General features: G+C 43.7%; 1 protein-coding gene and 2 non-coding genes across 9 annotated transcripts; all 3 read right to left on the bottom strand.

The window, feature by feature from the left end:
* Nucleotides 1–2,692: 2,692 nt before the first annotated feature.
* On the bottom strand, nt 2,693–22,842 carry KANSL2 (KAT8 regulatory NSL complex subunit 2). 7 transcript variants are annotated; one of them, XM_053299814.1, is made up of 10 exons: nt 22,613–22,835; nt 21,539–21,797; nt 19,071–19,249; nt 16,985–17,099; nt 15,264–15,427; nt 13,915–14,081; nt 13,385–13,481; nt 7,860–8,113; nt 4,898–5,137; nt 2,693–4,150 (listed from the first exon to the last, which is right to left on the bottom strand). In XM_053299814.1, exons 2-10 carry the CDS (start codon nt 21,787–21,789, stop codon nt 4,052–4,054), a joined length of 1,566 nt encoding a protein of 521 aa, XP_053155789.1. In that variant the 5' UTR covers nt 21,790–21,797; nt 22,613–22,835; the 3' UTR covers nt 2,693–4,051. The 7 variants fall into 7 exon arrangements, with proteins under 7 accessions (XP_053155789.1, XP_053155792.1, XP_053155786.1 ...); XM_053299817.1 differs by having other exon boundaries at nt 7,962–8,113; nt 22,578–22,834; XM_053299811.1 differs by having other exon boundaries at nt 22,578–22,830.
* Nucleotides 4,260–4,394, bottom strand: LOC128348431 (small nucleolar RNA SNORA2/SNORA34 family). The gene has a single exon (XR_008318150.1). It is a non-coding gene; the product is annotated as a small nucleolar RNA SNORA2/SNORA34 family (small nucleolar RNA).
* LOC128348430 (small nucleolar RNA SNORA2/SNORA34 family) lies at nt 13,158–13,293 on the bottom strand. The gene has a single exon (XR_008318149.1). It is a non-coding gene; the product is annotated as a small nucleolar RNA SNORA2/SNORA34 family (small nucleolar RNA).
* Nucleotides 22,843–26,460: the final 3,618 nt, after the last annotated feature.

Genomic DNA, 26,460 nt, shown 5'->3' with positions numbered 1-26,460 from the left:
ACTTCCCTCATTAACAGGGCTGCCAACTGGCCAAAAAACAGAAGTTCAAACTGTAAAAGCCAAAAGATTTTCCATAGCATGGAGATAAATATCACCTAATACTTGCAGATCACATTGTTAAAAGCACTGCTGCAGGGGCCGGTTCAAGAGTTAGCTCATGAACATAGGATGTAACAGCTGGCAGAATACCAACGATTAAGAGATAAGACAAGAATTATGGAGTACTCCCTAGCCTGGGGCAATAAAGGAATCTGCTACAGTCCCCTTCTTAAAGAGTTCTTCATTGTCAGGAACATCACTGCTTCTGAACCCTAGTTTTAAAGCTTCCCATCACACTTGCCAAGTTCCCATGATTCCCATCATGCCAGTTTTCTAGATTTGCCTATGACTGTCTCAGCAGCTGCTAGAGGCCCATGTAGCGCCTATAGAACAATAAAGGAGTATTTTCTCAGCTGCTTTTGCCACTCAGAACCCCCCATCAAGGAGTTCAACAGCAGCCTTGTACAGAGAGTAGCTCAATATTGGATCCATCGTTACATGCAACAATCATAATTAGTTCTTTAAAATACCATATTACAACCCTCTAATGAGGCCTGTAGCCAGTATACAAGTCTGTTCCAAGAGAAGGAATGTAGACTTCTGTCCTCTACTATTCTTGTTCCTGAATTTGCAAGCTCTCACTTTTTAATCTTTCTTTTGAACTCAGAGATTTCCTGTCAAGGTACACTGGGGTTGATAATGATCAGACTGTCCAATTATGCTCACAAGATTTAACTTTGTTCCTGTCTTGGACTTCCTCTCTTGAATAGACCACCTGCAAAGCCAGTTCAGTCCAGGTAGAAGTTATCTTGACTGACTAGCCTTAATAGATAGGCTGTGCTTGGGATGACTGACAACTGCTTACACTCTATTAAAAAAATGAAATGAGGTGACCATAATTCTTCAACCTTAAGACAGGGACCCCAATACCTATTTCAAGAATGTATGCCACTATGCTGCTCCTGACTGGTCTGAAGTTATGCTATTTTTCTGAACTTATTTAAAATACCTAGCAAAACCACAAAACTGGGCTTAGTCACAAAACATGCAATGCTTGTTCCAACCTAAGAGAGACTGTGAGCTTACTACCCATATGTCATTAGATTCACTCCAACTCACTCTTTATTATCAGTATGTGCTGAGACACCAGTAAAGCCTGGCTGGCCTAGTTTTTCTTGCAAGGTGTTAGAGCAGTTCTGAAAGTGTGATTACTGTTTGGGGTCATTCAGCCGTCTCTAGGCCACAACTGAGCCAACTTCCAACTCTTTGCTTACTGGCCCACAAGTAAAGGTGGGACTGAAGCCAAAAAGCAAGGATGCAGTACAATTCCTTGGTTCTGCATATGGCTATGGGAAGGGAACGTGATCTAGTAAGGATAACCAATTTTCATTTTATTCCAGTTCTTGCACATCTGTAGCTGTGTGAAGTTTATCTAAAGAGAAGTCATCACACAATAATGATCACCAAACGAACAATTATTCTCAGTTGCTCCTTAGCAGAAAAAGCAGAACAAACAGCTGCTGTAGAGATTCTTTCTCCATTGAAACCACGTTATTTTTTAAAGGCAAATGGCACCAAGCTGCAGTTTTACTGCCACAACATGGGATGTAGCCATGGCACTCCACAGCAATATTTCCCTAATGCATTGACACACAATTGCCGGGCACATATTGACTGAAGCAAGCCAAGAGAAAGATGGGGAGACCCAAGAGAATAGACAAGAACATACCAGAGCCCTAATTCTGTTAACAATTGAGTTGTACAAGCCTTTAACTTTTTAGAGTTCCAGACAATTTTTTCCTTTAAATATTAGTTTTCGTTTTCAAGGAAATGGTGAAAACCTCTAGAAACCAGGAGGCTTAGAGTGGCATAAGGTGCCACAGGGAACGTATGGCACTCCTGGACAGGAGCACTTGAAGGCTTGGCTATACCAGAATTAGATAGATACTCTGACCTGACTTTCTAATGCTGTGCCACTCCTGTGCCTTTTCTTTGGCTCAAACTGTAGGCAAACCCTACCCTGGGTATAGTGAGGGCTGTATGTGTACTTCAGCACATGCTCGCCTGGGACTTGTGTTATACTTTGGATGTGACTTGCAGCACACTTGCTAAGGTTGTCAACATACTTCAGAATTAGAGATGGTTGTCTACATATACAAGCCAGTTCACAGAAGTATAGATTTCCTCACTCCAGACACATTTGAGAACACAGATTGGGAGGGGAAGGATGGTCAAGAAACAATGCCTCAACTGGCACTGCTTCTTTGTCCTCCGCAACATGCTAATAGACGACAGAAGCAGTCCCCAAGGAAAGGAAGCCCCTGCTAGGGAAACACATACACTTCTCCATTAATCCAAAAGGATAACATTAATCTCATAAGGTGGTTAGAAATTTACTTGCCATTTGTATCACTACCTACATCAATTTCTGCACTCTTTATTCAAAGATGCACCAGGACTTTTTTGTTTTGATTGAGAGGGTGTGGAGGAGAAAGATGCACATCATTAAACACACAGGGCCAGAATTCCAAGCACACAAGTTACTGTTCTCAAAATCAATGCCAAAATACACAGACCAACTAAAACGAGTTCTGATGAAACACTCCCTAATGTATTTGACACATTATTATTTGAAGGCAGAGGAGCACATATCTAAGTGTGTGCATTTTTTATTTATTGTTGCATTTGCATTTATCAGACATAAGATAATATTAAAATATAATACCCACTAAATATGGGTTTTGTTGAACTTCCATTAGTACCTTTCTCCCCAAACTAAAGGTCTGCTACCAACAATACTGAGTGCCTTTGGAAGGGGTGAAACATGAACTTGTGCATTTCTGCTGGATGCTGCTGGGCATGGGCAGCATGAGAGCACATGCTCTGTACTGCAATGCACAACCTGAAAGAAGTCATTTATGATAGTGGTTAAACACACACCCTACTTCCAATGCTCTGAGCAATCTGTTCTCATGTCACATGGGGACACACACAAGTCTACATCTGCCCAAAAAGCCAGTTAATAGCTGTATGACTGCATACAGCTCACCTCAAATTATCCCTGTCATGCAGCATATTTCAACAAAAAACAAAGAACTGTTCCAAGAAGTTGCACTTCATCTCCGAAAAAACATCTTGCTTTGTACTTGTATCTCCTCCAGTACAAAGGCATCAGGGAAAGGAATGTTTAGTTTCTATTGTATTCTGAAGCAATGGTGTCACTTTACCAATTGTGAATAAAAAAACGATACTTCTCTGTTCCTGTTACTTGAAAGCATGAATCCAAAGGGAAAATTCTGTTTCCTCCCCTCCCCCCCCGTCTACTTAACCTTGTGACTAAACAATTTTTTACATTGGTTCTTTAGTTTATTTTCTTTTGACAGTGTAGGGGGACAGTGTAAAGTCATACAGGATAGGATACTATAAAGCTTTTATCCAGTGTCTATTTTTTTAATACTAGATGGGATTTGTATACAAGTTAAAGCTACAGGTAGGAGCCCGTTTACAGACATCAGTGCCAGAGAGAAAGAAAAAACAGGACAAACATGTAGCAGCCTTGGCATGATCAAGCATGAATGTGCTACTGTACAATTCAGCTAACAGAAGGCCCCTCCTTTAGTATAGACAAGACCAGTATTTGAACACACTCTCCCAATAATCCAGGTACGGGAAATATTCCAAGCCATTTCCTCTTATCTGAGCTTATTACTGTGACTAAGAATAAAACTAGGCACTGCCTCCTAGTGTTTGTATTAAAAACCGAGCAACTTGTCCATGCTTTCTCCATATTATATTATCAGATACTGTTTTTTTTTTAAGTGTAAAAGGCAACCGTAACTGAGCAAGATCTGAAGAAGGCCAATGGAAAAGCATTCAAAACTTGTCTGTCACATGGCCTTTTACTAATCTGCAAAGATGTAATAGGGAGATTGAGGAATACAGCCAAGAGGAGTCCAAAAAACAGCAGATGCTTCGTCATGCAGGTGGATCCCCCATCTGTTTGAGAGTTCTATCAGCTGTTGGGAGCTGGTTCTGAATTCCCATTGGTTGCAGGTTCTTCCTTTTTGCTCTCCTCTGGTCCAGACCAACTTGTCACAAGATGATGTTTATGCTGGTAAACAGAAAATACAAGCTACATCTGTACGGAGACATGCCATATTTACAACTCCAAAGTCTTATGTTTGGGCCAAAGGCTAGAGAGTTTTTCCTCAACCAATGTTCAATGTTACTTCCCAATGAATTGTCTGCTCAATTCTAAAATTCAAAACAGCCAACAGACCATGGGAAAAACTTTTCTCTGGGCACCTGCTTGAAACCAATGGCTACAGAAACCATTAGACTTCATTCAGGGCCTGCAGGTTGGGGAGAATGCATAATACCCTGCAGAAAGCAGAAGAGGTATACTAAACTCCTATTCAAGTATGATTCTAGCCTGAATGCAAAAGGGCAATGAACAAAACAGTGATAAATGCAACACTTCCAGTCATAACTCTGGAGATTCAAAATTGCAGGCCCTAACCACCTGCTAGCTCCCATCCCTACCCCCATTAATGTGCCAGGCCAGCTGTGCAATGCTGTACAGAGGGATAAAAGCTCCCCTTTCTAACCCTCCCCCTACAATAAGCAGATGGCTAATCCCCTCAACAAGCAAGCACTGGTTACCTCTTCCTCAGTGACTAGCCTGTGAACACAGAAAGGCTGGCTGGCACTAAGCAAAATGTTTAAAGAACAGGCCATCTCACTGGGCTCAAGCAGAGATGGTCCTGAGCTAGCAAGCTACAAATTCAGCATGCTCACAAAAGTCATCCTTTCCCCCCATAAGAGCCCTAGACAGATTTCCCCAAGCCCAGTTTAGTACCTGCAATGGTAGCTCTGGCTGAGACTCCGCGACAGGAGATGCAGCTTGCCTGGAAAAGCCTCCTCTGCCTGGCTGGACTGCCTGGTTCAGAAGACCTTGCTGAGAAGACTCTTCATTTGAATGCATGTTTATGGGGGCTTCAGCAACAGTTTTATTCAACTGGTTCTCAAGAACAGCAGTAGGATCAGAGAGGAGGGGAGAAGGGGGGCACTGCATGCCATCTCCAACAACATCCAAGTCCTACCAAAAGGAAAGATGAAAAACCTGTTTGAGATCTACAGGAGTGCTCACAGATACCTCACCCCCAGATTTAACTATTTCAGCTTCTTCTAAGGGGGTATTTGTGCGTGCACAGAAACTGTTTTTTAAGCCAACAGCCATCTAGGCTTCACTTCCATCTGGCGTGATGAAATGGTAGCCAGGCACTATAGAAATGGGCCTCCCTTTATGTGTGGGAGGGGTGAGGCAGCTAGTTTAGCTGGACATAAAAACCAGGGACTAATGGCAATATCTGTACAAAACAAGACTCTGATTAATTTCATATGATCAAAACTCCAAAGATCCTTCTGTAAATACCTTGGAACTTACCCTGTGCTGTACTGATTGGTGCTGTTTTAGAAGGGGAAGTACAAGTGGCATTTCATGGATTGGGGATTTGCTATCAAACAGCAAGCCTCTTGTTTTGGAAGGAAAGCAGATCGGGTGGACAGAACAAGGAGATATTTGCAATTCCAGAACAGCCAGTCTGGTAAGATGAGATCCTGGAAGCAGACAAAATCCAGCTGCCTCTCTGTTGTCAGAATTCTACTCCATCAACAGAATAGCTAAATAGCAGAACTGTGAACTCCAAGAAAAGATCCCTGTCTCAATACTATACATGCTTTTCTATCCAGAAAGCTTTCATATTGAAACAGCCAGATAAGAGCATATTTGCCATCATGACTGGTACAAAGCTGCCTGGGGCTTTGCAGTTGGAAACCAACATAACCCAGCAAGCAGCAGGGATTAAGCCTCAGAATTTCTCTTGGAAAAGCTATTAAAGCTCCATGCAGAAGCCCTTATTAATACACTTTCGCCACCCAGAATGAACGTCCCTATTTGCAGCACATGTTAAGGCTACCATATGAATGCTCACAATCCAGAACAACTTATGCTTGAGAAACTCATCTGGTCAGTGCACATTACCATCCAGTAGGCCTCCTAAACAATACACCAGACCTTTAACTCCATCTTTCTACAGGAGGATTTGTGCTACAGGATCAAAGGGTGGAGAGAGAAAAACTGGCAGCACTCAGTATGTAGTGTAATACAGCCTCCACAGATGTCCTTAGATCCAGCAGAGCCCAACATCCCTATTTTCAGAACCGCTTTCAAAGCTGGCCCTGAAATAAAACTACTAGGTATTTTTATACTATCAGATTCTTTTTAGGAGATAGAAATTTCAGTCAACAGAAATTTCAGTCAAAGTCAGACTGCTGTGTCTGCAGGTTGTTTTTTTTAATAAACAGATTTCCAAGTACACAGACAAAGCGTACATGCAGACCACTCTAGTAATCTAGGGATTATAAGCCCCCACACACATGCATGCTAGGGGATAGAGGGGGAAAGCTGCTTTTTAAAAAGCTCCTAAATACGGATTTGAATGGTCTGATCTTTCCAAAGATGCAGTTACAAAAGGTCCAATCTATCCTCTTGAATTCTTGCCCTTCCCAACAAGAACCCCTTACATTAATGGCCCAAATTACGTTTCTTTAAAAAATCATAGTAAGGACCAAGAATGATTCAGTATCAGGCTACCTCCAGGTTCAGAGACAGGAAGCCGTTGAATACCAGTTGCCGGAGAGCAACAATAGGGGCCTGCCTTCCATCTCCTGCTTGTAGGCTACCCAGAGGCATCTGGTGGGCCACTGTGGCAAACAGGATGTTGGACTAGATAGGCCTTGGGCATGATTCAGCACGGCACTTACATAGTTTTTCTCCTACACAAAAAGCAAAATCACTTCCTCTAAACAGATGCTGAAGATCCCAAAATTATGATCAAGGAAAGTTATGTAGAACTGAACTACACATTCCAGAACAGCAGATGATAGATTACCTGGGAATGTACTTCAGAATTGAGGTGGGAGAATAACGTTTGGATGTTCCCCACATGAACAAGTGGGGAGAAATAGTATGTCAGAGAAACTGCTAGACTAGACCTCTTCTTTCTGATATGCTAGCTTTCCACAGACAAGGAAACTTTTGTTTTTCTAATGGGAAGGATGTAATCAAGTTACTTCTCAATATTGGTATTTTCTTATATTAATCTATTATAAAATCATTATTAAATGACTTACAAGTGTTATTTTCCTACTCTCAACTCCCTTTCTTGATCAATTTGTTCATCTGGTATGCCTGCCCTCTATAAACACAAAATTGCACCCTTAATTCCCCAACTACAGTCTCTCCCCTTTGCTGCTCTCTACCACTGGAACCTCTTACCATCTCCATATTGTTTCTTCCACTGGTGTATTTAAATACCTGGCACAGTGAAGAGGTGAGTTTCTATTCTTTGATGTATCTTGCACCTCTGTTTTTGCTCTCTACTTCCCTTACGTTGTGTGCAGTCTATTTCTTAGATAGTAAATCTGACAATACAGTCTGCATTTGGGTTTATGCACCTAGCTAATATTTTTCATAGCTCTAGAAATATTATTCATTCAAATCATGAAATCAGTTGTTAGCATTTGCAAGTGACAGTCCCAGGAGAGCTGTACTACATGTAATTTAGTTCCTCAATACAGTGTCAACCCTATTCCCTAAGCCAGCAGAGCCCGCTTCGTAGCCTTTCCTACAGCATCCATGGTGCTTTCTCAGCACTCTCCTCTTACTCTCTTACATATAGCTTCAACCCATGTCATTACTGAAGCCTCATACATAGCAGAGAGGTAATCATACAGGTGCTGCATTACAATACACTTACATCACTGAACTCCAGTGGCAAGCTCTCTGTAGGCCGGAGTTCAGCTGCGCTCAAGTACAGATCCATAGAAGCAGCTTCCAGCTCATCGGGAACAGACAGTACCTGTTCAGGAACGTACATCTGAGGTGGTAGCTGGAAATGGAGTGGACAGCAGGGATCTTCAGAAAGGCTTACAGGCACTGGCTTGCTGCAGGGTGCTTCTTCTGACCCTTGGCACAGCTTAAAGAGAAGCTGATTGGTGTCCTGGCAAATATCTAAAGATGCAGTCAAAGGAAACAGGCAGGATCTGCAGAAAGGCAAGGACAGCTCTCCTGCTACACAAGTTCTAGAAGTAAACCTTTAGCAAATCAGAAGACCCAAGATGATGTGATTAACACAGTGAAAACTCTGCAGGGATCAAATACACAAAATAGGAAATTAGTGGTGTGCATAGAACCACGGGGTTCTGGTTCACAGCCGGGCCGGGGGGGGGCTCTTTAAGGGTGGGGGAGGGTGCACTTACCCCTCCCACCACTTTCCCCCCACCGACACTCCTTTTTGGAAAAGCATTTGGGGCGGCAGCATACTTCCCTGCCACCCCTTTCCCCATTCCTCAGCAAAAGGCTTCAGAATGTGCGATCGCACGGGCGCACGCGTCATGTGTGTACATCACGTGCGCATGTCTGACGTACGAACACATGCAAAGCACACACGTGCTGTGTGCATGCGCAATCACACATTCTGAAGCCTTTTGCCGAGGAACAGGGGAAGGGGCGGCAGGGAGGTACGCTGCCACCCCAAACGCTTTCAATAAAGGAGTGCTGGCGGGGGGAAAGCAGCGGGAGGGGTAAGTGCACCCTCCCCCGCCCTTAAAGAGTCACCCCTCTGGCTGTGAACCATGAAACCACCCCTCCCCCCGCCAGCAAACCGGTTCACAGGCCTTTAGAATCCGTGCACATCACTATAGGAAATTGCACAACTTTCCCATTTATTACTTTTTTCAAATACCTTATTCCTTAGACATTCTTCTACAGAGAGAAACAAAATGTTAAGGCAAAACACAGCCAGTGGCACCAATCACCTGCTGCTTTTCCAGGTGGGACTAGGCCCATGCTCTGCTCAGAGGCCAGCAAAACCACAAACTGCCCTGCTGAGCCAGAGCAGAGGCATCACTGTCTTCATTTGCTGCTTCTCTAGCTGGGAAAGGACCCCTCCCCATCCCACAAAGGCCAGCAAAACTACTAACTGTGGTTTGTAATCAAGAGGAAGGGAAAGGAGCACTGGTTACTCATTGTGAAGGCTTCTTCTTGCTGCTGGATTTGAGGACATCTCCTGTGGTTTATCCTTCCCATGTGCTTCAGAAGGTAGGACTACGCAAATTATGCAACGCTTTAAGAGCCTGGGAAGGAGAAACCTCACCCAGTTCGGAATAGCCAAGTCCAAGATACAAAAGACAAATGCAAGAAAAACAGGATGTCCTCGAATCCAGCAGCAAGAAGCCGCCTTCAGAGTGAGTAACCCATGCTCCTTTCTCTGCTGCTGGATGACGACATCTCTTGTGGGATATGCCACAACCAAGAATCCAGAGTGGGAGCGCCAGCGTCTACTGGGGTGTAAGGACCTGTTGAAGGACTTGTTGGCCGAAGGCTGATTGCAAGGAGCGGTGGAAGCTGAGCTTATAGTGCTGAGTGAAAGTTAAGGGAGTAGCCCATGTGGCTGCTCAGTAGATTTCAGAAAGTGGGGTGTTCATGGAGAAGGCAGCTGAGGTAGCTACTGAGCTCATAGAATGTGCTTTATGTTGTGCAGCAGTTGTAGGTTTTGAACCTCATAGGCCAATGTGATACAAGCCTTGATCCACCTGATGATGGTAGAAGTGGAAACCTTCTGACTCATAGAAGCTGGAAGAAAGGAGACAAGGCATCAGTGGAGCAGAAGGATGCAGTGCATGATATGTAAACCTTCAGGCAACGGCGGACATCCAGTTTGTGTCAGGCTTTTTCCAAGGGGGTGTGCTGACTTGGGACAATAGGAGGGAAGCATTATGTCCTGTGAGTGGTGAAAGACTGAAGAAACTTTAGGTAGAAAGAATGGATCAAGTATCAGGTGAATGGAGTCAGGTGAAAAGATGCAAAAAAAATGAAATTGGATTACTGGACTGAGCCTGCAACCCAGATACACATCTGGTTGATGCGACTGCCACCAGGAAGGCCAGTTTGAAGGAAAGGAGATGTAGCAGTATAGAGTGATTGGGTTCGAAGGGAGTCACATGCAGGACATGTAGGAATTTATGCAAATCCCAGGAGGGAAACTCCCCTGTGCACTATCAGAGGCAATGTTGGAGTGGCACCCCGAGAAAGTATTTAAGATGAGGGTGAGCATAGGCCATGTGTAGAAGGGGTGGAGAGTAGATTAGCAAGAGAGGCTGCTTGACATTTGAGCGTGTTAGCCTTGAGGCCATTATCCAGGCCATCCTGTGCAAGAAAGGTGCAGCTCACCCAGGCTACAGTCTTCCCCAGAGAGTTTAAGGCAACTGCACAAGCACAGAAAGAGCCACTAGGTAGAATCAATTTGTAGAATCTTTTCTGGATGCCAGTATAGTGTCCAGAACATTGGGTGAGTAGCCATGGTGCTTCAGGATGTTCCATTCAGTCACCATGCGACAAGCTTGAACCACACTGGGTCATGTTAAAGAATGGGGCCCTGGAAGATGTGGTCTTGAGATATTGGAAGGAACCAGGGGCCTGCGAAAGCCAAATGTATTGTTTCTAAAAACCATGGCGACTGTGGTCAATGCGGTCCCACTAGGATAACCTTAGCCTCAACGAGATGAATTTTGCAGAGTGGATGGCTGAGGATTAGAATTGGAAGGAAAGCATACAGGAACATCGGAGGTCAGGGAGAGGACAGGGCACCCACAGCCTCTGCTTCCTTCACAGGGAATCAAGAAAAGAACCTTGCAAGTTTTGTGCTGACTGGAGAGGCAACGAGATACACCTGCAGAAGACCTAGCAGTGATCCAGGGATCAAGAGCTTGAATGCATGTACAGTGGGGCTCCATTCTGCCGGATGTATCTCTTTCCTGCTAAGCCTGTCAGCTTGCATGTTGAAGAATCCACTGACATGAGGTACCATCAGAGAGGCTATGTGAGATTCCACCCATTGGAATAGGAGAGTCGCTTCTTGATGAAGGAATCGGGATCTGGTGCCTCCCTGATGATTCACCTGTATCTTCGCTTTGACATAGTTGGTGCAGACTAGCACGTTTGTCCTGTAGATGTTGAAATGCACAGAGTGCAAAGCAAATGGCTCTGAGTGCCAACAAGTTGATACTGTGAGATTGCTCATGAATTGTCCATTTCCCTTAAGCCGAATGTTGAAGGGAGAGCCCCCGCAACTGGATAGACTGGCATCTGTCAGTATGACCCTGGGTGGATCTAGGAAGACCTTGCCTCAAGAGAGACATGACAGGTGTGTCCACCATTGAAAGGAGTGGAGTACTGGCAATAGTAATTTGACTTTGGTCAGGCACCAATGCACTATGTCCATCTCATAAGGCAACAGAAACCACTGGAGGGTGTGCAGATGGAAGTGGGCCCAAAGCACTCTGCTTACAGAGATGCCATAAGCCTCACAAGTTTGGCCAGTGTGAGTAAGGGCACTGTGGCTGCAATGGATACCTGGTGAACAAGCAGCAGGATTTTCTGTATGCAGTCTGTATGGAGAATCAGGCAGTCTCAAGTACCACCTATTATTACTCCAAGGTGGTGAATCTGCTTGGATAGGTATAGATGACTTTTGGTCTTGATTACAAGGAATCCATGGACCAAGAGTGTCTGCAGTGTCTTGCACATCTGACTTGGCAGTCGTGAGGGAGGGAGACTTGATCAGTAAGTTGTCTAAATAAGCAGACCCGAATCCCCCTGAATCGAAGGTGGGCCACTAGAGAGGCCAGTATCGTAAAGATTTTGGGTGCCGAGGAAAGGCTAAACAGAAGAGTCCTGTACTGATAATGCTGGTTCGCATATCTGAAGTGGAGCAGGTGGCGACTTACTGGGTGAACTGGCACATGTAGGTATGCTTCCATAAGGTCTACTCCGAGTGATGGATTCACTCCACAATGGATCATAGAGCCCCGGCAAGCCATCCAGACTGCTGGGGAGTAGTGGGGGGTGAAGCAGGGAGGACCGGGGATGGTCCAGGGTTGTCTGGAGTCAAAAGGCTGGTTGTGTTGAAGCCTAGTCCTGGGAGTGGGTAGGGCCGACGGGCCTTCCTGAGGTGCTCCCACTTCCATTAATGGACTGTTAAGTTAATGGATTGTTAAGCAAGGAACTGTTGGTTGTCGACATGCTTGCAGTGGTGGAACGAGTAGGATGTTTCTGATCTTCCTAGGCATCTGAGCCATAGTGGCTGAGACACAGAGAAGAAAAAGATAGAAGGGGTGGGTGGTGGTTTGTTGTTTTTAAAAGAAGAATGGGGTATAGAGGAGGTATGAGAATGCAATATATAGAAAAAAAGAGATAGGCTTGGCTAAGAAAAAGAATGCTGACTCTGGTGCAGGATGCACAACTAGAACTGAGCGGGGTTTCTCCTTCCCAGGCTCTTAAAGTGTTGCATAATTTGCAGAGTCCTGCCTTCTGAAGCACATGAGAAGGATAACCCACAGGAGACGTCCTCATCCAGCACCAGAGAAATTGCAGCCAATGAGGCAAACACAATTCCATTTAATTGTTCTAATTAATTGCTATTTTTAAGTACATCTGAAGAGCATGGTAAGAGTGCTTAAAATAAATAATCTGAACTCCATGGGGATTAGCAGTCTGTCAAACAGTTCAGAATACTATAGGTTTAATGTAGGAACACAGTCCAGTACTAAGGTGATGACTTTCATTTCCAACTCCATATTTAGCCTTAAAGTAAAAAGAGTATAGTAGTTCTAAAAACTGATTGCATATAATGGAGACATTTTCCTGTGTATATCACAACTAGCAGCCTTGTCAATAAACCAAATGCAGCTGAATAAATGCAGGAACAGACCAGTAGGACAATTTGCTGCTGGGTTTGCATTACAAACTAGAAGTCCAAAGTAGCAGAAGCAGCTTTGAGTATCACCTCTGGATTCACCTGGCAGAGGATAAGCTTCTAATACATATAGCACAGTATAGTTTTAAATCATAACACACTCTGCACTGGCTTGCAAAAATCAACACAGAACACTCTAGGAGAACCTTCTACTCATAAGCATCCAGAAATGAAATTCTAAGGGAACTAAGTATCTGGCTTTATTTCAGCTTGAGGCTTTACTTCATCTTTTTTAGGTTCGGTTGTTGCTTCCAACTGAATTGAGTGTTCCAGTCTGAAGCAATGGAACAGCCAACAGACCACAGGAAGGCATTTTTTTAGGCTCCTGTTTGAAACCAGCGGCTACAGCAAGTCGCCAGCCTTGATTCAGGGCCAAGAAAAATAGGAAGATTTTAAGACAACAGAAGTTATTCAGCTGGGTAGACTGCCAGAAGTACTAATACATAACTGAGATGTTAAAAGGATACGAGTAAGGCAATGTCTTGTCATTGGGAGAGATTGATTGGAACAGCGAACATCATCCACAAAGGCCAAACATCTCTGGCTGGAACGAGTGGTGTGTGCCTGAAAAGAACAAATTGGAGCAAAAGGTTTTCCAGGCTGTTGATGGAGGAGTTGCCAGAGTACACAGGAATATATGATCAAACATAAGACTAAGGGTCACCTTCAACATCTCTTCCCAAATGCAATCATGTAAGATTCAGCTGATAAAAATAGACTCGACTGCCAGGATAAAATTAGTGCTTAGCTATGAAAATATTTACTGTCCTGAGTGGATTTCAAGATGAGTTATTTGTACCCTAACACACTTACTTCAGGGGATTTTGTTTAAAATACGTTCATATCTGAAATTCTTCAGGAATATTGAATCATTTCAGAGCCAATTTATCTCTCTGTCCCTGCCTTGGCTTCAGAGGAAAGTCACTAAGCCTACAGAGTTTACCTCCACAGAATCAAGGTGTTCAACAGATGTACAAGTGCAATCTAACTGAAGTACCTGCTGGGCAGCACCCTCAGTGGCTAGCATTCTGCGTTCCTTCAGCTGCCGGTGCAGAAGAGCCTCCACACCATAGCGCTGTCGATACCGCTTCAAGTACTTCAGCCGCTTCAGGTTCTCACGTTCTTTAGTCAGAAGTCCCTCTGGGCCTGTCAGGAGGCTGCTACCTGGAAGGCACCAAGGAAGCACCCTCAAGACAGACTCAAGTACTTCCTATTTTACTAAAGGTCTTGAGAATATAGATTTTGACTTTACTTAAGGCCAATAATTATTCTTCCTGATTATTTTTAAACCCTGGTAAGAATACCATGTAAACAACAAAATGTAGAAAAGTAAGACCCTGCACAGACCCACTATAGGGTGAATAGTGAGAGACTTCTGTAAAAGTGGTTCACTGATATCCTATGAAAATCAATACAACACTTTGCACAGGTTTTTTTTTAAAAACCCAATGGAAACAACATCTTAGGTGACAATAGTAGAGTCTAGATCACACATCCCCAAACTGCGGCCCTCCAGATATTGATGAACTACAACTCCCAGCATCTCTAGACAAAATTTTTTGTGGCTGGGTATGCTAGAAGTTGTAGTTCAGCAACATCTGGAGGGGCGCAGTTTGGGGATGCCTGGTCTAGATGAGCATTAGGACCTTTCTCTACTCTGCTGTAACAAATGGCTACTTTAAATGCCGCTCAAGGCAGGAAGGTGGTATAAAAACAGAATAAATAAAGAGTGTTTGGTCTACTTCACACACGTACAGTATTTCTAAAGATAACTGGCTTGAACCAAATCTTAAGAGCAGCTGTGGAGCAAATTATGCAGAAACAAAGTTCTAGAATAATAGAGAACAAGTTACTCAGCTGGTTCTATAAGACAATCAATTGTTGCAGTCATATTTTAAGCAAAGAAAATACTCTTCATCTTACAGAACTCAGGAAATGGTAGACCATGTTTTCAACGCAATTTGTTAACAGTAGCAGGAGCCTATCTCTCCACACCAGATTATGAATAATTATGAATCGCCTATCTCGCTCACACCAGATTTTCAAATCCATATGATAAATGGAATGTGTCCCACACTTTTGGCCATAGTGTAGCTTTTCCAGTTTTAGGGCAGGTGGTCCCCAATATTTCTTTCTGGAATTTGGTAAATTTTTAGTTGATAAGATTAAACTAGTGCCATCTTAGTGTTATCAAAACCAACACAGAAACAACACTCTCCAAATACTAAACATTATAGATCTTTCTAAATTGCTTTCATATCACTACCTTAATGGAATTCAGATATGCTTTAGAAAAGTCTCTGTCCTGAACCTCAGAACTGCCCAAGTAGAACTGTGGGCACTTACCTATGGCTTCATGTTCCACCTTGCGGCTGTGCAGGTACCTGCGTTTCTTCTCTTTCAGGAGGTGTTGAAGCCGTTTGAACTGATCGATATACAAAGACTGCAACCTGATCAACTTCTCTCTCATGATCAATGCCACTTCCTCAGCAGTGTACACACCAGCATGTCTGTCACAAACAGGATCCAATTTAATAAGCAGCTAACTCACAATTTATCTTCTCTCGCAATTACCACTGGAGAGGAGAGGTAGTGTCAGGTAGCAAAAGGAAGCTAAGAGCAAATCAGCCAGCTAGATTTCAACTGGAAGCATTAGATTTCAACTGGGAACACTCAAGAGGCATTATATCACGTTGAGATAGTGCAGCAGTTTCCCATGAATATTTTAGGAGAAGGTAATAACTTGGCAAGTTTTCACTCAGAGAGGAAGACACCACAATAGTTTTCTATGGGTATAAAACTGGTATTCCAGAGTGCCCAGAATGACACAGCTATGCCTCATGGTATTTGGGGTACTCCTGGACCTATCACCATAGACTGCAATCACAACCAGGAGTGCTGTTTAGACTATGAAGAGCAAAACAATATATGAGATTAGAATTAACGTACGCTGTGTTGTTCAGCCAGCCCCCCAAAACTGGATGCACATTATCCCACCAGTCAATTAGTGACTAACAGCAGCCTTCCAAACACATTTCAAGCTCTGAAAACTTAGGTCCAACTTACTTAAGACTATCCTCTGTCTCCATAATCCACTGTGATCTCAAACTGATCAATATGTGTCAATGGTGTCTTCTAATCTTCACAGTATTGCCTGTGTGCCTGGTTCCAAAAGCAAGAGTACACGCAAGACTGCTGCACAACTAGAATGTCTCCCTTGGAGACATTCCAAAGCTAGAGCCTCCTTTGGAAACACAAGGCTTTAAGCTACTTGGTGAGGACAGTTAAGCAGTTTGAGGATAGAGATTTTGACATACTTTTCATACCTGCCCCAAGCCATTAGGATAGGCCAAGTAAAAAATTAATTGGATGTTTTTAACCAAGGGGCACAGCACATGGGGAAATGACTGCTATAAACTTTGTGAACGAAGGAGCTACTAAGGCCAAATTATGTTGGCCTACATGTTCCACAGAGCAATGCAAGCTGTTCAGAGTTACTCGGACTACTGTGGGCTTCTAAGGAACCACCGGGATCTTGCAGAAGAGTAAAAATACATTAAAGTAGCATGCCTGCACACTGGGAGCACTACTTAGTTTGGAATAATGTAAGCAGTGCTCCTGAAGCACAGATGTGCTACTTTAATGCATCTGCACTCTTCTGCAAGTCCCAAGTGGTTCCTTTGGAGCCCACAACACCATGGGTAGTTCAGACCGCCCACATTACACTGCATAACATATTGCCCACTATCTTCACAAACAGAATTGCTAATCAAGATTGCATCTGGATAGAATGAATAAATGCTGAAGAAGAGCAAGGATTATACCAGCCTATCATCATCTAACCACTATCTTGCAGGATGTGTCATAAAACCACCACACATTTCCTTAAAAAGAAACACTTTGGAATAATAAAAACCTTTTCTTATTCCACATACTTTGTAATAAAAAAATGCTACTGAATTGCTACAATTTTCATCTGTAGCAACGCTGTTCACAGTAGCAATGCCACTTCAAATTGTATTTCTAATTTCTGTTGTCCTGCAAGGATAATTATTTACATGACTCACTTCAGGGGATCCTCCTGGTCACTGTCTATGCTGTCTGCTTCACTGTCAGGATCACCTCTCCATGTCTGATCCACAGTAAGGGGCTCTTGTTCTCCATCACTCCAACTGTCTTCATCTGAGAGGAAATAAATGCATAATGTGTGTCATTTGAAATTAACATGATCCTAGGAATGCAGATGCCTATAGACTTTTCATCCTAAAAGGAAATAAAACTGCAGTAACTAGGCTCCATGTTAAAAGACAGAAACCCAGTTAGCCCAAAGCTTTGAAATCAACCTTGTAGCCACTCAGCCTTAAAACCTGAATTCAGCCTGACCTGAACCTGCTCAACATGAACTACTGAGTGTCTATTTAGCTTTAATCAACAATTTTCACATTAAAGACAAAGTTAACAATGATAGTAGCAGACATAGGAAGCTGTGCTCCAAATAAATGTATTAACCCAACTTTGTGCAAGACTTGTCTGTCTACATTCTGCCTCAGAGACCTAACTTTGATACCACAGTACTGATAGGAAGTCTCTGTCTCACACACAAACACTATTGATAGGGTTGGGCAACACAGAGACTATAAGTAACGTATACATCCTTTGATCTCCCAACACATTTACCTGGTCCTCATACTCAGCAGAAGTCAGAATCATGATTTTCCTAAATGAACATGTTTGTGGTTGAAGTTATAAAAGGTAGAACATTAGTATTATTTATGCATACACTGTATTCAAGAGACATACAGCATGCCTCCTACAACAACTTTATTTTTCAGGATTCTCTCCAACAGGACTTTTATTTTAAGAAGAGCAATTCACAAGACTGTCCACACAAAAACAGTAATCTGATATATATTTAATTTCTCTGCAACAGTATCTAAAGTTCTAAGAAATATGCATGACAAGTTAGCAATAAAAGCTAAGATAGTCAATCTCTCCCCACTCAAATCATCTTAAATGCTTTATCTTTAAATGCATCTACCTCCTGAGGTCTGTCATGTAGAGGCTCTTGTCAATATCAGTATTTTCCAGGTTATATATTTTCAAAATAGCTCTGAACACTGAAGTTGCCCATCCTGACACTTTGCTTCACAGAGGTTATTAAAAAAGCAGCACTGAGAAGCATAAGTGCATGTAAAAAGCCATACATGCTGTGACAAGTCAGCACTGAGTGAGAAATCTAGGATTTGCTACTTCCAGTTCCAGAGTAGTTATTCCTTTTCAATTAAAAAATGAAAGATGTTTTAGCAACCTTTTACATTTTTCTTTTTATACAGATAACAAAATAACCAGACTATTCCAAACAGTTACAAAATACAGGAAATCTCAAAGGTTCTTCCCAAGACAACTTCAAGCTACATGCATCAGTCAGAGAGAGGAAGCCTCAAGTCCAGAAACTCAACACCCATACTCCTGGAACAATAAACATGGCATTACAAACTACTGTAAAGCAGTGTTGAATTATGCTAGAGAGAGCCTGTTCAGACAATACATACAGCTGGCCCCATCCACCACACAAATAAGGGCATAAATGCACATGTCTTATTCACCCTCCTGGTGCACCATTCCATTCTTCAGAACTGTGTCAAGGTAATAGTTCAGATGAAAGGCCTCCTCACACATGATTTAAATATTACATTAATAAAGCATTTATATAATATATGTGAGAGGGCAGTTCACAATAATCACCTCCCATGCAATTATGCAAGGCAGAACAGTACACGGGAAGTGGGAGCCGGACATGTCCCTAATTGCATGGTGGATGGGACTGGCCAGTCGTATTATCTGAAACTCACCCCCCCCCCGCAAAAGCCAACTATGATTCAATTGTTTTATTTTTTCATTTATTTTTGCTAGAATCTATATAGAAGAGGAATGAAAACCACCGCTCCAAAAGCATATCCCAGAAAGCTAGTTTTACTGTCCTTTTAAATTTCTTATCCATCACCAAAACCTCCTATGCTTTCCCAAATGATCTCTTGACAGTAAATGGAATTTTTGTTATGATATAATAGGACAATGCAAAGCCCAGTCTTCTATATCATATTATAATGGCAACCATTTGCTTAGGTTACCATTGTCACCTATTCTACTTACCCAGGATCCTGCTAGCCTCACTGCGGCTGCTCTCTGCAGATTGGGACCCCAGCTCGGGCTTGGCATAGGAGCTCAGCTGACAGAGGAGGGACTCTCGTACAGGACTAGGATTGGACTTCTTCATCTGAGCTTGTATTGCCAGGGCATTTCTGCGAGCATGTTCAGCACAGAATGATACGCTAGATGGGGAGGCAAAGCAGAAACCACAGCATTTATGGCAGGGGCATACCTAGGGGTAGGGCAGGCAGGGCACGTGCCCTGGGCGCCACTTGAAGGGGGCGCCATTTTGTAAAATTATTTTTTTTTAAAAAAATGGCTGCCAAAAACAAAATGGCCACCGTGCATGCTCAAATGGCCTCTGTGAGGCCCTAGGTCATGCCAGGCCTTGCAGAGGCCATTTGAGCATGCACGGTGGCCATTTTGTTTTTAGTGGCCATTTTTTAAAAAAAGATTTTTAAAAATGGCCACTGCACATGCTCAAATGGTCCCTGCGAGGCCCTAGAGGTCAGTGGGGGGAGGAGGAACCTTTGCAAACCCCCCAGCCTTTAGGAAGCCCCCCGAAGGGGCTACAGGTAAATATATATATATATATATATATAAAAATATAAGTCACTGTACACATATTCAGATTGGCACTATGTACAGAGAATCAGGGCTTGTGAATACTGAGCTGATGCTTATGAGCTAGGATTGTATTCATTTGCTCTTACTTTGCTTCTTGTGATAAGTGATTTAAATGTGATGTCTTGCTAATATAGCTATTAATGGTGAATTTGTCTTTGAATCAGTGTGAAATCCTTAATATTAAGGCCCACTGGGAGTTTCTTGCTCTCTTTCTCTCATTTTAACTGTCTTTCTGAAAGACTAGAATATATTCCAAGCAGTGACACAGTTTACTCTGCATATCCTTTAATTATTTACAGAGTATCTGGGAAAAGTCAAATTCTCCATTTATTTTTAAAACTTATGTAATGGTGATGCTACAATACATAGTACAGAATTAGACAGGCACTTCTGTTTAGTTTTCCAAGTACAACTCCACATAGTATTTGGGTATTTCATGAGCCCCCAGCATACTGAAATTTGTAGTTTTTCAGCATTTTTTGGTCTGGCTAAGTCCACTGCTAAAATAGTCTTTGAAATATTAAAAGATTAACTAGCCTGACTTGTATTTTTCAGCTGATATTATGGTAAAGTTATCTGAAAGATGGGTGTCAGATGCTTGGACAGGGGGTGCAATTTCAGTGTTTGCCCTAGGCGCTATTTTCCCTAGATACGCCTCTGATTTATGGCCTTGAGGATTGTTTGGGGGTAATGCATCTTTGAGAAGCAGTCTGGACCAAAAGCAACTGCACAGTCTTAGTCAAAGATATGTCTCAAAAAATAGTAATATAAGCCATTAGCACAACAGAAATAAGACATACATGTCTAGATTCACAAGCAGTTCCTTAGCATGAAACCCTCCCCACTGCACCGAGAATTTGTAAAATCTGAACCAGAGTACCTTATGGAAACATGAAGACTAAGTACTTGTGTTTTAAACTACTATAGAACAGACAGCTCTCTTTGGCCAGGTAAGGTGAACTTACAGTGAGCTGCACACAGAGATTAACATATATTCTTTCAAAGGCTTTTATATACCACTTTTCCACACAAGTTGCCCAAAGTAATACATCCCATAAACACAATTTAAGTATCAATACATCAAAACCAGCTAAACAGAACATAAGAGGAATAAAACCAGCAACAGAACAATATCTTTTAAGTCATCCCTCCTCCCAACCCACGCTGCTCCAGCCTGCTGCCACTTTTAATTTGATCAGGCAAAAAGTTCTAATGGGAAATAAAAGGAAATAGAATCTCTCATGATCAAAGTCTACCAGTGTCCCTTAAAGTCCACAGCTGGGACACAGCCCACAATACATCTCTCTGGGCAGATCAAAAGCAGAGAATAGCCCAATTAATAGTAGTTATGTGGAGTTTCATTTGGCTGATGAGCCCTCAAGATGTCCTACCACTAATCTATATGCTACATCATTCAATTGTTAGCAAAGGGCTTGGCAATCCCTAGGCATTAGCTTGCCATGGCGCCCAGAAATTTAAGCATGGTACTTGAGCCAGAAGACAGAAAGCTGCAACCAGGCGAAGGTTTGAGCAAGCAAGGCAGGGGCAGGTTGCTCCCTCTTCCTCTTGTTCACATTGGTGCATTTCCTGCATGAGCTAAATGGGCACAACCAGGAGGAGGGAGCAATCAAAATGGGGGCAAGCAAAGCAGCAAAGTCTGCTTCCTCACATGAAGCATAGGGCAGTCCGGCTGCTAATTTTTTTTGCCAGATAAAATGTGGTGAGGTCTGTATTGGCATTAGATTCATTTCATAAATGGCCAGAAAGCCACAGAACAAAGCCACAGAACAAGAAAACAGAAGACTAAGTGTTAGCTAATCACTAGAGATAATTGGAATACATACCCATCCTTCTTCTCAGGCTTGGGAGCTGCATTGGGGCATCTCTTCCCATTCTTAGTGGAAACGTAGCTGCACTGCTTGAAGGGTGCATTCCTGTCTTCAAGAATGTGTTTAATACAGAACTCGTGTCCCTCCAAACGAGGCTGGGAGCATGGGCGATGAGCAGAGGCACAGGACAAGGCCTCTTGTGGCCTTGGCACGGGGGTGAGTCGTCCCCGACTTGAAGGCAAAACGTGGATGCGAATTTTGTTCATGCCAACATCTACAAGGGTTTTATATTATAAATTTATGTAGTGCCAACTACATACATAGTATTTTACAAACTTAGAAAAAGAGAGCTACCACTCTAAGGAAGTGGGAGTCTCCACCCCACACACGACCCTCTCTTTCATCCATCCACCAGGCGGCTTCCAGCTTTAACCAGCCCCCATATATCCCTTCTACCCGGCTCGCTGCGTTTTCTTCCAGTCTGGCTCGGGCACTAACTTCTACAACATTCGTTCCGGATTCTTGGTGCACTATAAAGCGCAGCGGAATATCTTACGTTATAACATCCTCGCCTCCTTTTTCTCCCCTCCCGACAGTTTTCCTGGGGGGGGGGCGGGGGCATTTACCAGACTAGGGTTCTTTCTTTGGCCATTTATAACTTCGGGTTATAAGTAAATGGGTATATCGGGGTGGAACAAAGCCCCTTATGAGTACAGGCGTGAGGAACAGCAACTGAGAAAGAAGAGTTTCTATAGAGTTACAACGCAAAAACTTGCTATAAAATATGACTCGCGCCAGTTACAGTTATGTGTGCCCTCTGGACGAAACCGCTCCCTTCCTCGAGGGGCTTTGCACAACCCAGACGAGCATTCTCACGCCAACTCTCCTCCAGACACCTCAACGCTCTCGCGAACAGATCCTTCGTCAGCCTCCACCCAGCCACTTTCTTTCTACCGTTTATTGTGTGGAGCCATTTACCCCACACCAGGAGTGGAGGAGCGGCCACCGCCCGCCCGCCGAAAACAACCGAGCCAGCGCCGCGAGGCACTCTCACCTCAGTCGTCGTCGTCGTCGCCGCCGCCATCTTACCTTCTCCCTCGCGCCCAAGTGATCACCCTCGCCTCCAGATCACCCTCGCCGGCCAATCCAAGGCGGCCAGGGAAAACACGATTGGAGAAAGGATGTGCCACTCAAGCGCGAGAGGGAGGGAAAAGAAGAAGCGCAGCAGCGTAGGGGAAGGCGGTGTCCTGTCCTTGCTGCTGAGCACCCATCTCGAGCCTAGGCGCTGGGTGGATGCATCGGTGGGAGGAAGCCCGCCAGTCTATTTGCTGCTGCCGCTGCTCAGACTCCTCTAACCCGCCGATGAGGGCGGGTTTCAAAGTGGAGACACTTGGCACCTGGTTTCAGTAGGACGGCTTTCGGCTGGGGCCGAGTCAGTAGATCCAAACTGGACCAAAAAGCTTCAGGCTTATGCCAAAAGTCGGCGTGCCACTGCATTCGTCTCTAAAGAAAAGGAAGTGCTGCCTCAGTCTGGTGGCCTGTAATTTAAAATCCTTCCCTTCATATTTTTGCGGATGGCCCCATTCTCACAGAACCTTATCTTGCAGTTGTTGCAAGTTCAGAGATCTGTGGCATCTTCGAGATTAGCAACTTTATTGTAATGTGATATGCTAGAGGCATCAGCCTTCTGTGTCAGATGTAGGAAGAGGGCAGTGAAGGTAGTATGTCTCCTTCCTACTTCTTCATCAGAAGGGGCGGGGGTGAGGGGCTTTGCAGGATGAAATTACTATTTTCTCATGCACAATTATGGGAAAGAAGCACCTCAGCGTTGATAGCCTGAGTGTTATATACAGTTGCACGTTGGTTGAGTGCACTGCTCCACAAAGTAATTATTCATGCCTTGGCTCTAAGAATTGTTGACCAGTGTTTCATCCTGGTGGACATCATGATTTCCAATAGAGTTTTTATTCTAGACTAGTATTTTTAAGCCCGTTATAACGGGCGCTAGCTTTCTATCCCGTCTTTTCTGTCTCTCTCTCTCTCTCTTTCTGCCTCTTTTTTTCCCCCTTGTCCCCCCTCTCTCTCTCTCTTTTTTGTTGTTGTCTCTGTTTTTGTTCTTCCTTATTTTGCTTATACTTTGGGGGTGTGTGTGTGGATTAATAACGGCCAAAATGGCCCATGAGAAGGTGGCCGCCCCCGCCTATCGCCCTCCCGCGCACCCAGCTGCCGGAGCCCACCTTACCCGCTCCAGCCCGAAGGAGAAGAGAGGAACTCGGGAACAGAGCTACTCTCTGTGTTAAGCTGCTGCCCATACTGTCGCAATGGACGCAATAGGCGTCCTTTGCGTCCATAGCGGCAGTTTGAGCAGTGACTTAGCACAGAGAGGAGCTCTGCTCGTGAGCTCCTCTCTTTTCCCTCGGGCTGGAGCGGGTAAGGTGGTCTTCGGCAGCTGGGTGGGCGGGAGGGCGATAGGCGGGGGCGGCCACCTTCTCATGGGCCATTTTGGCCCTTAATCTTTTTTGGGGGGGAGCGGGGAAGGTGATTTTGGGCAGCTGGGAGGGCGGGTGAGCAGGCGGGGGCGACGGCTGTGAGCGGGCGGGGGCCTCGTTGGCGGCTTCGCCGCCACCTCGCCCAGCTTCCCTGTCCCCCGTCTCGGTCTTCCCCCGCCGCCATTGCCCTCGCCTTTTTCAGGGCGGCCGCTTCTGGTTGCCTCGGCCTCCTCTCGCCGTGCCGCAGCTCATGGCCGAGGCGGCGGCTCTGCCGCCGCCTCGGCCACTTTCCCCCGCCGCCACACACCGGCTAATGGCCGCCCATGGCTGTGGGACACTGGTGTCTGCAGTCCTGTGTCCCTTGGGCTCTTCTGGGCCTGCGCTTCGCGCAGGCCCAGAACAGCCCAGGGAGGCAGGGACGCAGATCCCCAACATTCCAAAGCCATGGCCACTCACTTAGCCTTTTATTATATAGGATTGATGCCACTGGAGAAGGCTGGAATAGGCCAAAACACATCTGGCAAGCGCAGTGGTGATGTAGAGAGCATAGGACCATGGGGGATCAAGAACTGTGGAAATGAATATAGGATCCACTTGGAGGACTTTTATTTGTGTTAGTCCCTGCACAGTTCAGTTTGGAAATCATCAGCAAACATTATTCTGTAGTGCAAGCTAGCGTGGTGTAGTGGTTAGAGTGCTGGACTAGGACTGGGGAGACCTGGGTTCAAATCCCCATTCAGCCATGACACTTGCTGGGTGACTCTGGGCCAGTCACTTCTCTCTCAGCCTAACCTACTTCACAGGGTTGTTGTGAAAGAGAAATTCAAGTATGTAGTACACCGCTCTGGGCTCCTTGGAGGAAGAGCAGCATATAAATGTAAAAATAATAATAATAATTTTTATGACTATACAGGAATGAGTTATTGACTGCTTTTATTGGGTTATTTGTAATATATTCATAATATAAATTTGTACTCACATAAATCTGCATTATTTTGGACTTATTTTGATTGTGATAAGCTAGATACAGGTCTTTTGTTTCTCTCCCAATTCTTTATATACACATGATCTCAATCTCACCTATGGTAAACATGGCTTTTTAAAATCACAAACCATATGATTGAAGGCTCCTTGCATATTCTCAGTAATTAGCCTACCCTTCTAAAATAATGAGATGAGTTTGAGAGGTCTGAAGACCTTAGCCCTTACTGAAAAATGGTTATAGCCAACTGGGCAGTCCTTGCACATATAACCAATTATTCTTTCAGTTTCTGCTTACCCACTGCAACCAGCTTTAATTGGACTGCCCCCACTAAGCATCATAAGCTGCAGATGGGAGAAGCAAATTTACCAAAATATTTCTTTGAAAGCTTGTTAGATCATGTCCCAGACTAGAGGCAAATACATTTTTATAAAAAATAAACAGACGGAAAATGCAGGTGGTCACTGCATACAAGCCTCAGAATATACAATCCACATAGCTTGTAAAAGGTAAAGTGTGTCGTCAAGTCGATTTCGACTCTGAGCGCCCACAGAGCCCAAATAAGAGCTTGTAATGTATACATCCTCCCCTCATACCTCCACAACATTAGAAGATCAAACAAAGGTTTCAAGAGGTACTAGAACCTACACCCGCTTGAATAAGGTACCTTGTGGCTTGTGCCACAAGCCTCCTTTCCCATTGGATGACACAGAACAGATGGATTGTGCACATACTAATAACTAAATGGGGAAATTAGTAAAGTACTTTCTGAAGCACACTATTTTAAAGCCAAACCAGGGCCAGGATAATACAAAGGGACAGATGCTATACACATCAGGTTATATTTAGGGTTCTCCCTGATAAAAGTAAGCAGTGATGTTTTCTGGATCCTTTACTCAATACCCTAAATAGTGAGAATTGGTTTAGCTTGTTTATTTGGTTTTTATTTAGTACCAAAAGGGTATACCATTTTATTTTTAGAACTGTATAAAACCTCAAAAAAGTTCTAAACGCCAGGAGTATTTGAACTAAAATAATGAGAAAAAATAAGCTTAATAGGGCTTAAAATATTATATTCAAATCAATTTGAACTTTCATTTTTGTTCAAATACTTGTAAATATTTTAAGGCATGACAATTCAGTAGCCTGGTCTTTGCTTACATTGCAAGACTCAGAGATCAAGGGAAGGAGGGCAGGGCCAGGCCAGCAGCCATGATCTCGCTTCGCTTCCACATGTTGACTGAATAGTAAACTTGTGGAGACAATGCTTTTTTAGAAATGGAAGTTTCCATTAAAAACATAATAGAAAGTTTTCCACATCACTGAATGTTTGCAACTTTAAAGCAACCAAATTTGCCACTTTATGAAGCAATGGCTCTCTTATGGAAGCCTTTACCCTTTTTAGGAATCTTTTTAAGAGTCTCTCACATCTGTACTACTGACGATGTGAACTACAATCAAGCAAA

This window comes from Hemicordylus capensis, chromosome 2 (genome assembly GCF_027244095.1).
Source record: "Hemicordylus capensis ecotype Gifberg chromosome 2, rHemCap1.1.pri, whole genome shotgun sequence".
NCBI classification, from domain to species: Eukaryota; Metazoa; Chordata; class Lepidosauria; order Squamata; family Cordylidae; genus Hemicordylus; species Hemicordylus capensis.
The sequence above is the reverse complement of the archived record's forward strand: the minus strand, read 5'-3'. Positions and strand labels throughout refer to the sequence as shown.